Genomic DNA, 12,841 nt, shown 5'->3' with positions numbered 1-12,841 from the left:
GTAAGTCTGGCTGAGAGAATAGTCATTAAGTTTATAGTCTGAAACTAGCTAGGAAATTATTTGAGAAGTTAGTATTTGATATCATTTTTGGTAGTGGTGGTTAGAGGGCACACAGGGTCTCCCTGTGTAGCCCAGGCTAGTCTGGAACTCACCTTGTGGCCCAGGCTGGTCTTCCCAAGTGCTAGGATGGCTGGCATGCCCACTTTGGATAGCCCTAATAATGTACTTTCTCTGCCCTCGTCCCCGCTTCTGGATCTGAGGACCAGACCCAAGGCCTTGCCCTTACTAGGCGATCACTCTAGCACTGAACTAAGCCCCAAGCCCCTAAGGCCTACTATTCTAACCATGATGCTTTTTACATTTCTGTATCTGTGAATCTGTCTTCTCACATGTCACCAACCATTCCTCACCCCGCACTTACCATCTGCTCTCAGATAGAAGCTAAATATAGACGGCAATATTTATCTGGGATTGTTCAAAGCAAAAATGTTTGACATGAGTGAAACACCTCTGACTAATGCCCTAAAGCATAAGCTTTTAATTGTTTTTTTCTTTAACTAAAAATTGCTTCAGGCTGGGGACGCAGAGTGGTGGAGTGGGGCCTAGTGTGTTTAGAGCCCCTAGTGTAGTTCCATCCTCAGCTCTCCAAAAACAAAACAACCTGAAAGTACATGTATGCCACAGGCGCTTCCTTCTTAAACACAGATCATAAACAGTAACAGTTTTGAGGACCAGCTTTGTTCCATGGCTCTAAATAAATAGTTGTCTTCAGCCTGGTCTACAAAGCGAGTCCAGGATAGTCAAGGCTACACAGAGAAACCCTGTCTCGAAAAACCAAAACAACAACAACAACATGTTGTTTTTAATTCTGATTAAACCTTTTTTATTCTTAGCTCCCTTTAAAGGATTTATGGCTAATATATTCTGGATCTGGAAACCAGATAGTGAAGCTTGATCAGCATTACTCATCTGAGGCTTGGAATCTGTGTGAAAATCACCGTAGGCACAGGGTGAGAGGGTAGTAGGGTCTGAGCTGCTAACTGGCCATGCTGGGTGTTGGTAGCACTGAGTAGTTAGTTCTGGATTCTTTCTGCGTTTGCAACATTTGCAAATTTCCATAACTTTTTATTCATCTCTGTATTTGTTGGTCGTGTGTGTGTGTGTGTGTAAGTCGGTGTGAAGGCCAGAGGTGAACATCAAGTGTCTTCCTCATTTGCCCTCCACCTTACTTTTTTAAGACAAGGTCCTCACTGAACCTGGAGCTCACTAATTAGCGAGCCCTGCTGGCCAGCGAGCCCCAGGGAGCCTCCCATCTCCACTTTCCCACAGCACTTCTGAGTTTAATTAATTTCATTGATTAATTATTTTTGTTGTTTTTGTGTTGCCCTTAGATTTTAAACTATTTTATTTGGGGTATTTACTGCCTCTACCTCCCTTCTCCACCCCAATCCCTTCCGATACCCCAATACTGGATATGAGGGAAAGAAGGTTAGTGGAGAGCAGAGGATGTAGACCTCTTTATTTCTCCCAGCTATTTAGGGTTGATTAAAGCCAGCCCTTCTCTCTCCCTCTCCTGCTCACCCCCCCCACTCTTCCTTCCCTCCATCCCTCCTCTGCTCTCTTATAGTCCTCAGAATTAAACTAACTGCAGCTGGCAAAGACAACACCCCTCTCTGTGACCCATGAGGCAGGCAGTTACTAGTGGGCAAAAGACGACACTCTGCACGGGGCAGTTATCAGCTGTTGGATAAACTAAAGCCCAAACTAAAACCCCACCCTTGGGATTAAAACAAAAACATGGTTACATAGCATTACTGAGTTTTTAAACAAACCAAAACTTCCATTACATGTCCCCCTTTTGGTTTAAAAATATGGCCTTTTCTCTAACATTAACAAACTATATAAAATAACATTTAGAATTATCAGGTAAGAGTTATGTTTATAATATCCAGTCCATTTGTATTTGGCACTCTTGGGAAAAGTATTACATTATCTATCCTATCTTGGTGAGACCAAAGTTCTGTACCTAAATCACTTTTTAAAAAATTTTTTTTATTAATTTATTCTTGTTACATCTCAATGGTTATCCCATCCCTTGTATCCTCCCATTCTTCCCTCCCTCCCATTTTCCCCTTATTCCCCTCCCCTATGACTGTGACTGAGGGGGGTTTCCTCCCCCTGTATATGCTCATAGGGTATCAAGTCTCCTCTTGGTAACCTGCTGTCCTTCCTCTGAGTGCCACCAGGTCTCCCCCTCCAGGGGACATGGTCAAATATGAGGCACCAGAGTACGTGAGAAAGTCATACCCCACCCTCTACTCAATTGTGGAGAATGTTCTGACCGTTGACTAGATCTGGGTAGGGGCTAAATCACTTCCTTATACCTTGTATCTATCAACCTAAAGACATCTATCTAGACCTTAAAACATCATTTTAGACCTAAAACATTGTCTTAGTTCCTAAACAACTAATCTTAATTATAGTAAGACTATGACTGTATCTAGTCTTCAACCTCATCAGAGACTTTAGAAGGAAATAGTATTAACCTAATTATGTAAGAAGCATAGAGCAAGTAGCTTCCAGACTATAGAAATGCAAAGACAGCTGACTGCCTGGACAGTCACCAGAGGTTTCTCCGTGTCTTTGGTACATCCAATCTTCAGCCTACCGGCCCAGAATATCTGACAGACTTTTCTGTGAGGCAGGACTTTTGAGGGACTGGCTCCTTAGTGTCTGCAAAGCTGGACAGTCAAGTTCCCTGTGTCCTGGTTGTTCACAGTTGGACAGAGCCGGCTGTCAGCAGTTGAAGGACAGGTTTTCTCCTGTGGCTATCTTGCCACATTTGGTTCTTTGATGCCCATCAACTTTTTTGAAGTAGGTTAAAGGTGCTGCCAGGAGCAGATGCGTCTCTCTGTCAGAAAGGCCTTTTATTATTAAAACATTTAAAGTGCGATATTCTGTAGACCTCTGAAGTGTTTAAAGACCACCTATTTGTCTGCCATTATATAGTGAATAATCATATCTATTTATCATCTATCTATTGACAGTATATTAGAATAGAGCAACGTTGCTTGTTTTTAGCTATGTACAATCTGCTTAACCTTGAAAACATATACAAGAGACTAAACAAAGCTTATTTCTGTAATTAACAAAACTAGTATCTAACAAGACTACAATTAAGATTATTTATAGATGACTAATTACTACTTTCATAAGACTAGAACTTTATATCATGTTTTCAAATTAGTTGCATAAATACAATACTTAAGCAAAAATTGAACAAAATAACCTTGTTTCTATCAATATATAGTAAGTGAGTTGCTTTTTACACAAAGCAAGAGTTGAACAAAACAATCTTAAATTTCTATCAACATATAATAATCTATACCAATGCGAAATATTTGAGACTAGTAAATTCAATAATCTACCCTTTATCCTGTAATCCTGTATCCTCCCCATCTTTTTTCTCTTATTATCTTGGGGAAAGGAGGAGAAAAAAGGAACGATAAAAGGAAAAGGAGGGAGGACATAGGATTATAAGATAAAAGTTAGATTGTTGAATCTACTAGTCTCAAATATTTTGCAGTGGTATGGATTACTGTATATTGATTGAGATTTAAACTTTTTTGTTCAACTTTTGCTTCATGTATTGTATTTATGCAACTAATTTGAAAACATGATCTAAAGTTCTAGTCTTATGAAAGCTAACTATTGCAAGCTGTTCAGGATGATTGGATATGCAAGTTAGTAATTAGTCATCTATAAATAATCTTAATTGTAGTCTTGTTAGATTCTAGTTTTGTTGATTACAGAAATAAGCTTTATTTAGTCTCTTGTATATGCTTTCAAGGTTAAGCAGATTGTACATAGCTAGAAACAGGCAACGTTGCTCTATTCTAATCTACTGTCAGTAGATAGATGATAGACGGATAGGTAGACAGATAGACGTGATTATGCACTATAGCACTATATAATGGTGGACAAATAGATGGTTTTCAAACACTTTAGAGGTCTACAGAATATGGCATTTTAAAATGTATTAATAATAAAGACTTTTCTAACAGACACATCTGCTCTGGCAGCAGTTTTGTTTTCAATTAATTAGTTTATTTTTTGTTGTTTTGTTTTAACATCAGTGCTGGGAATCAAACTCTGTTATTCATGTTTGTGTGGCAGGCACTTTACCCTGGGCTGCCTTACCAGCCCCACTCATTTATTTATTTGTTTGTTTGTTTGTTTGTTTTTGGTTTTTCAAGACAGGGTTTCTCTGTGTAGCCTTGGCCATCCTGGACTCACTTTGTAGACCAGGCTGGCCTCCAACTCACAGCAGTGTGCCTGCCTCTGCCTCCCGAGGGCTGGCATTAAAGGCGTGTCCGACTTATTTATCTTTATTTTATGTGTATGGATATTTTGCCTACACGTACATGCAAGGCCCACTGAGATCAAAAGGGGGCATTGAATCCTCGGGAGCTGAAGTTAGACACAATTGTGAACGCCTATGTGGGTTCTGGGAATCAAACCTGTGTCCTCTGGAGGAGCTGCAAGTGCTCTTAACCACTGAGCTATCTCTCCAGCCCCCGTGGGGTCTAACTAAAATAGCTAAATGATGATATGTATTTTAATGTCTTCCATGTCAACATTTTTACTAATTCACTTCTGATTTGTAATCTTCAATCTGTAATTTATGGAAATAGTTGTCTTTATCAACAGATTAAGATTTGAAATGGCTGATAAATTCAGTCTTTGGCCTTTGGTTCCTGAAACAAAACAATACAGATCGGAAGATGTGCTAGCCTCACTCTGGTCACTCATATGTGAGAATCCTTTTTTAAGCTACAACAGTGCTAGTGTGTGAAGTGCTTCATCACACCCACTTAAAGACTAAAAGCATTCTCATTTTTTGTTTTTTTGAGATAGGGTTTCTCTGTGTAGCTCTGGCTGTCCTGGACTCGCTTTATAAACTAGGCTGGCTTCTAACTCCCAGAGATCCACCTGCCTCTCCCTGAGTGCTGGGATTTACAGGTGTGCGCCTCTGCACCTGGCCCTCAGACATTATTGAGTAGCTCTCTGAAGTAGCTATGTTACCCCTTTTTATAGTTGTGACAATTGAGACTCAGAAATTGAGTCCACCTAGCAGCAAGATTAGCACTACACTAGCTGTATACCCCAGAGCTCACCTGCTGCTGAGCTATGCCGGGCCTTGCTTTGATAAGTGCCTGCTATTAATGGACAAGACAGCTGAAATCTAGGGGCGTGGAGCGCAGTAGAGCACTGGTCTGGTAGTCTCCAGTTAAGGGCTTGTCAAATGCCATTACAGTGTGTGAGTTCATTGCTAGTTTAGATTCACTTCTGTGGGTGGTTCCCAATAGCAAGTTAAATATGGTGGTTTTCTTTCTTTCTTTCTTTCTTTCTTTCTTTCTTTCTTTCTTTCTTTCTTTCTTTCTATTGCTCCTCCCCAAGGGAATCCTTTGAAAAGCTGTTAATGTCATTTTTCTGTGTTTTTTTTAAAGTTTTGCTCCAATTCAATATTTCATTTCAAAATTACAAGATAATTTTGAAAAATAATGATTAGCTAATGTTAACTCTTAATACCCCAAAGTTGCATAATTAACCTTTTTATTCAATGCTGAGTTACATAACTGTTTCTCAATTTTCTGTCTTTATTCTACAGAATGGTAAATACGGCTGGCCATCTCTGCAAAGGCCATTGACCCACCTCATGTAAAGTATGCTCAGCTCCTTTCCAGTGGTGTAAGTATCTGATTCTCCACGCTCAGCCTGCCAACAGCTTTAGTGATGCTAAACTGCTAGGATCCTGACTCAGATTTGACAACAAATGCTTGTAGAATTCAAATAATTTTTTCAAATGGCAACTATTTCTTTATGTGTTGGGGATGGTTCATCATTTACTTCTGCTTGTGTGTGGCGGTGAGAACAGGTTGGTGGAAGGTCGTACTCTCCTTCCATGTGGGACCAAACTCAGCTTTATTACATTTAGCAGCAAGCATTTTTACCCTTTGAGCCATCTCACCAGCCCAAACTCAAACAGAATTTTAGGAAACTATTCAGAGGGCATATCTTTTTGACATGAAGGTACAGAAGTATACAAGGATGGTGAGGAGTGAGGTTTCATTCCTGTGGTTTTGTTTTCTTTTTCTTTCTTTTTTTTTTAAACCATTTTTACTTTCAACATTGTATTTGACATTAATTTTTTCATTTAAAGATAGTTTTCATTTTTTTTTGAAAATTTATTTTAATTATGTATATGTGATGATATGCACAAGTGAATGCAGGTACCCAAAGAAGCCAGCAGTGTCAGCTCCTCCAGATCTGGGGTGGTTGTTAGCTGTTTCATCTGAGTGCTGAGGACCAAGCTCAGGTCTTCTACAAGAATAGCAGGTTGCTCTTAACTGCTAGGCCTCCTCTCCATCCCATATTTATTATTTTTAACTGTTTAATAGCCTAGAAGCTTGTGAGGTAGATAGTTAAATGTTGGAGAACTCCTGTTGCATTCTTAGAAATAAACAGAATGCAAAAAGCATGTTCTCTTAATGCTTGCTTTGCATGCAATCTCCTAGACACACCTAAGCCATTTCTCTCTCCCCACCGCAGACGGTAGCATAGTTCTGCCTATTAGCTAATGCAGTTGCTAGCTGCTCTTTGGAGTCAAGGCAGAAAGATACAAATGGAGACAGTGATGGTGTTGTGTCAAGGGTGTTTTTGTGCTGGAATATGAACTGTAACCACTAGTTCATATGAAATAGGCCTTGGAATAAAAGTATTCCGGGAATTTCAGAAATTAGAGAAGATAAAGGGCCTATTAGCTCATTAAGTGCATCTTTAGCGTCTAGTGCAGAGTGCCCTAAGCCTAAATAATTTCTAAAATTTGGTGGAGTCAGTTTCACTTAAATTTTTTCTGTTTTGGTTGACAGTTTTATAATCCAATAAGTAGACATTACGATTGGTTTTCCTTATCATTTAGGTTTTTCTTTCAAGCCCCCAACACACACACACACACACACACACACACACACACACACACACACCTTCTTTGATTTAGTGAAGTCTCTGGAAGAGAGCCAAGTGACAGGAACTGTGGCCTGAGTCTCTCCTGAGTCACAGTGGCCTAGGAAAGGCACTTTATCTTTGAGACTTTGCCCTCCCCACCCACCTACCTGCTTGCTTGTTTGCCTACCTGCCTGCCTGTTGCTTTCTTTGTTTTTTTTTTTTTTTTCTTTTTCCTCTCTACCCTTGCTTTTTGTTATTGTTTGTTTGTTTGTTTGTTTTTTCGAGACAGGGTTTCTCTGTGTAACAGAGCTCTGGCTGTCCTGGACTTGCTTTGTAGACCAGGCTGCCCTTGAACTCACAGAGATCGGCCTGCCTCCGCCTCCCAAGTGCTGGGATTAAAGGCAAGTGGGCCACCTAAGGGTTTTGTTTTTTGTGTTTTTGTTTTCGTTTTTTGAAACTAGAGTCTCACTGTGTCTACAATAGCCTGGAAGTTGCTTTATACCTCAGGTTGGCTTTGAACTCACAAACATTCTGCCTCATCTTCCTGAGCGCTGGCATTGTAGGTGTGTACCACCACAGCTGGCTTTTTCACACCAAAATTTTATCTCTGTCTATAAACTTGATTGATAATGGAAATAAGAGATGATCAAAATATAATTTCATACATCACACAATTCATTGGCACACAAAGGACACCCCCTAACGCACATCCTCCACCCCCACTGCTGCCACTTAAGTTCACAGTTCTGTTTTGTATTTTGAGACAGGGTCTTATGCAGCCCAGACTGCCCTTAAACTTGATACATGGCCTAGAATAATCCTAAACTCTTAATCCCCTGCCTCATGTCAGCACTCGGAAAGGTTTACAGTTCTTGGAGTGGGTAAGTAACCGGAACAAACCTCAGAGGCTGTACGTGAAATACAGTTGAGGTACACCTTAAGCACATAGTGCATTCCTATATGAAGCTTAATTGTTGAGTTAGTGTAGAGCTGGTCTCTGTGGGAGGTGAAGCCTATGACCCAGGTGTACCTTTACAGGAGTGACAGTTTGGCTTGATCTTACCGCAGATAATCTGTGGAGTCTCAGTAGAGAACACATAGAGATCACCTTAATTGGCTACTGAATGCTTGGCCCTAAAGAGACCGTCTCTGTCACCCCTTCCAAGGCACAGAACATTGAAGAGAGGAAGTAAAAGGGCTGTGAGAGCCACAGGATAGAGACGAGTCCAGTGGGGTGCTGTCTTCAGTGACATGAGCGCAGTAGTCAGCGCATTGATACGCATATAATATTGTCATGATTTTTTAAATAATTTAATTAAAGTAGAAAGCAGAACATTACAGAATTTATTACCAAATGAAAACAGCAATAAACTTGTGTTTTTGTTTCGGGAACTTGATGCTGGAGGTACTGGCAGGGGAAGCCTCAAAGCCTTCAAAGTGTCTGTCAAACTCTTGAGTTTATTTAAAATTTTGAAAACCAATAGTTGTAGTCAGCAACTTACTACACGGATGGGAGTTTGATTGTGACAGTCCTGAAAGAAGGAAAAGTTCTCAAGTGGATGGGTGCTGACTCTGGATTCTCATATACAGAAGTCTGAGGAGCCTTAGTATTCTCTGACCTGTAATCTTAGCGCTTGTACATAAGGGCAGAAACAGTGTGTTCGAGGCCAGCCTGAGCTCTGTAGCAAGACTCTGTCTCAGAAATGCCAAAACAGAACAAAGTACTTTCCACTCAAGAGTCAAAGGAAGAGCTTCGTGAGCTATGTCCTCACGGTGATGGATGTGAACTCTGCTGTGTCTTATAGACATATCTGTCATTTATGGCAGTGTCTGAAATCATTTCAAAGCTGCATAACAGATTTCCCTCCAATCTGCACAAAGTGGAACTCATTCAGGCCTGATTTAAAAAAAAATACTAAAGTGTGATCGACACATTGAAATGTAATTATACTTTTCACAAAACCCTTTATTATGAGAAGGACATTTACACTATGGTTTATAGTCATGGACTGTTCTTAAGTGTTAGTCGGTTAACCTAATAATTTGAATTATAAAATCACTTTACCCTACTATGAAGCTCAGATCTTTGTAAAACTTTATTTTTTACTTACTCTTATGTGTCATTTTTTCTTATTTTAAAGCAGCCACTCCTTTGGTAGTAATAATCAAGAAAGGAAGGGGTATGTATAAGTAGTAAGCAGGGCCTGGAATGTTTTGAATCATCCTACACTGACCACAGATGCAAGGCAAAATGGGTTCTGCCTAGTCATTCTGGATAATAAAAACAGCAGAAATAATCTGGGAGAAAACTTTGCTTAAAAAGTCTTAACTATTTATTGATGCTTTAAAATTCATGCTATTTTTGCCTGTGTGATTTCAACGCTAATTAATCACTTCTGAGTGCACTAGCTAGACTCTTCTGTTGTCTTTCTTTAGAGCATCACTTATAAAGGTATACCCTGCCTTGTGGCTTATCGAGAAAGGCTCTAGGTATTATTGCAAAATGCAGTTACTGTCTCAAGATATACTGTGGTCTTACAGTATCAATTTAGGAATTGAGTCATAAGTTCTGAACTGAATTATTCTTTTCTATTTTAATCTTTGTCTATGTTACTCAAGTGTTAAAATTCTCACATTATTTTCAAATACGGTTAGCTGCAGCCTGAATTCAAACTAGTAATTTAAAGCAAAAACTGCCCCTTAATCCTGTGAGTGATCTTTGTGCATGAGAAAAGTAATTTAGCCCCTCCATGCTATCTTTTTTTGTCATAAAAGGATCGCTGGCATTATGGTACTAGATGACCTTTGTAGGTCATCTACTGCTATACTTTTATGATGCTATGCTTACAACTAGGTAAATTAAGATACATACAAATGGAAACTGGCATAATATATCCTGTCATGTGTATTGATGCACATTGGCATAGTATTCTTAATATCCAAGAGAGCTTCTAATCAGTGTGTGGGGTGTGTGTGTGTGTGTGTGTCTGTGTCTGTGTGTGTCTGTGTGTGTGTGTGTGTGTCTGTGTGTGTCTGTGTGTGTCTGTCTGTCTGTCTGTCTGTCCTTGGTGACATACCATGTCTTCAGTGTCATATACATGATGTAATCCTGCTCAGAACACCCTTGTCTTTCTCCTCTCTGCCACCATTCAGTCCTGGCAACTGTGACCTCTGCTTTAGCTCCTTTGGCAGCAGGGCCTGCTCTTGGTACAAATTTCAGACATCCATAATCCATTTAAGCACAGTGAAGTGTAGAGGGAAGCTGATTGCCCCACATAAGAAAGAAGAGCAGGACTGTAAGGGACTCTTAAGAACAGCAATAGGAAGGCTACAGGGATTTCTCCTTGTTCTCTGCATTTTAAGGTTGTCTGCTTTGTTCTCCTACCAGCTCCTGCGTCAGTGTGTGAATTTACCAGATGAAAGTCTTGCTGTGGCTTAGCACAGTTATACTGCCCATTTTACCATAGTCAAAGTAGAACATTTTGCAAAGAGCCAGGGTGAGAGTCCTGTGCAGTCTGTTCACCAGGAGTTGATTTCTGTGAACAGCTGACCCAAGAGCTTGTCCTTAGAAATGACTACGTGTTCTGGGCTCTCAAAGTAATAGATGGGCCCTAGTTCCTTCTCCCTTTATGATTTGGAATGAAAGTGGTTTCCAATTGCTTTGCTTGTTTTTGTTTTTGTTTTTTGAGACAGGGTTTCTCTGTGGCTGTCCTAGGCTTGTTTTGTAGACCAGGCTGGCCTCAAACTCACAGAGATCCACCTGCCTCTGCCTCTTCTGGGATTACAGGTATGCACCACCACACCCTGCTTGGCTTCCAGTTGTTGATGATTCCTAAATGGTGTAAAACATCTCAGATTCTGTGTAAATTTATGATAATAGACAGTGTTGAGCCATGCAGAGGGAGGCTTGAGGAACAGCACGTGACTTACTGTCTGCTCTGCTTGAGCAGGATGGGGAATATGCTTAACTTTCCTGCAGTGGATAAAATAGTCCTTAAAGTTAGGCATCTAAGGGAAGACCAGTTTGTGAAGTGCCTTGATTGGATGAGAACAGAAGATACCAAAACAGCCTTTTATTTCCACGGGAAAGGAACTATGAAGGTGAAAAAATAATTATAAGGAAAACCTGAAATTTGCCAACCCACTAAATTCAGGGGTAAATGACTTTGGTTTGGCAACTACTTGAAAGAAAATAAATTAATTAATAAAGAAAGAAAGGAAGGAAGGAAGAAAAGAAAGAGGCCAGAGAGGTAGCTCAGTGGCTAAGCCTGTGCACTGCTCTTGATGAGTACTTGAGTTTTGTTTTAGGGCAGGTCTCACTAAGTTACCAGATGACCTTGAACTCTTTTGCCCAGATGAGCTACGAAAATTCTTATCTTTGTGTCATCGGTGGCTTTAGACATTCTGAAAGATATAAAAGTATTCTGGCCTCACTTTCTTTAACAGTTCATAATGAAACATTAAAGCAAGACAAAAGGAATTGTGTCTACCACAGAGAGTTACTGTGAGGATTAGGAGAGGTTATATCATATGAAAGTCTCACCCAGTTCCTGAGGAAAAGTGACTGCACAATTAGAGTTTGTACAGTGCAGAGGGATGAAGAAATAGTAAGCTCTCCAACAGGGTTAGGCACTGGCCTAGATCACATTTGTCTATAAAGCAGAAGGAAACCTCTTGACTTCTGTTTCTGTTAGGTTTTGCTTATTTATTGCAAGGCTGTTCCATATCACTTACCATATTTGTCAACAGAAAATACAAATTAAAATAGAGATGGTTATCGCTTTCAAAAATCCTGAATTCAGAAGTCAGATTTTAGGGGCTAGAGAGATGGCTCAGCAGTTAAGAGCACTTGCTGTGTTTGCAGAAGACCTAGGTTGGGTTCTCAGCTCCCACATGCATCTTACAGAACTGTTTGTAACTCCAGTTCTAGGACTTCCCAGTGCCCTCTTCTGGCACTGCGTGCGTGTGGTGCCCATACATACATGCAAACTAACACTTGGGCCTACAGAATAATAAAGACAAATACATAAATCTTTTTAAAAGTCAGCTTTTATAAAAAAGTAATTCAAGGAGAGAGCATTTTTTGATATGACTAATGCAGTGGTCCTCCTTTCTAATGTTACAATCCTTTAATGCAGTTCCTCATGTTGTGGTGACCCTCAACCATAAAACTATTTTTGTTGCTACTTCATAAGCATAATTTTGCTACTGTTATGAGTCATAATGTAAAGATTTGTGTATTCTGATGTCATACCTCCAAAGGGGTCGTGGCCCACAGGTTGAGAACCACTGGGCTAATATCTTAAACAAAATATTAATTTCCTCTCTAAGAAAACATTTTCTGGTATGGTACAGTGTCTTGTGCAAGCTAAGGTGGAGACATGTAGCACCACTTTTCTGAGACATGAATAGCTGCGGTTGGCTGCACACAAGAGGGATCCATTCAGGGAGCATGCAGAGGAGACGAGAAGCTCGTGAGAGTGCTTGATGTGTGTTGTATGTGCTGCTCTCGTTCCCCGCTGGCACAGCTGCATTAGTTACTAGTACTCGCTTAGACTCGGTCACGCAAAACATCCGTCCTGAATGGCCTGAGAGGTCTCGGTCAGTTTTGCTGATGTTTGGGAAAGTAATTCCGTTAATATGCTTCTACACAACAATATACTTCAAGACCAGAAAAACAAAGAAACAAAAAATCCTGTACATTATCACATAGTCTGGACCTGATGCTCTCTATCACTTTATTTGATAAATTGATATTTTTGACATAATTAACATTTTGCTTCCAGATTTTGGATAGTTACCAAAACTGAACAATATACATTTCGTTCCATTA

General features: G+C 40.0%; 1 protein-coding gene across 9 annotated transcripts in view; it reads left to right on the top strand.

Moving 5' to 3' along the window:
- The window catches only part of Hmbox1 (homeobox containing 1), a 135,728-nt gene that overhangs the window by 41,642 nt on the left and 81,245 nt on the right, over positions 1 to 12,841 (top strand). For all 9 annotated transcript variants that reach the window (XM_051160709.1, XM_051160705.1, XM_051160707.1 and 6 more), the window contains exon 2: positions 5,672 to 5,751. In XM_051160709.1, coding sequence (XP_051016666.1) covers positions 5,729 to 5,751 — 23 coding nt within the window. In that variant the 5' untranslated portion in view covers positions 5,672 to 5,728. The remainder of the gene's footprint in view (positions 1 to 5,671; positions 5,752 to 12,841) is intronic.

Source organism: Acomys russatus, chromosome 18, assembly GCF_903995435.1.
Source record: "Acomys russatus chromosome 18, mAcoRus1.1, whole genome shotgun sequence".
NCBI lineage: Eukaryota > Metazoa > Chordata > Mammalia > Rodentia > Muridae > Acomys > Acomys russatus.
This window is presented reverse-complemented; position numbering and strand designations above follow the sequence as displayed.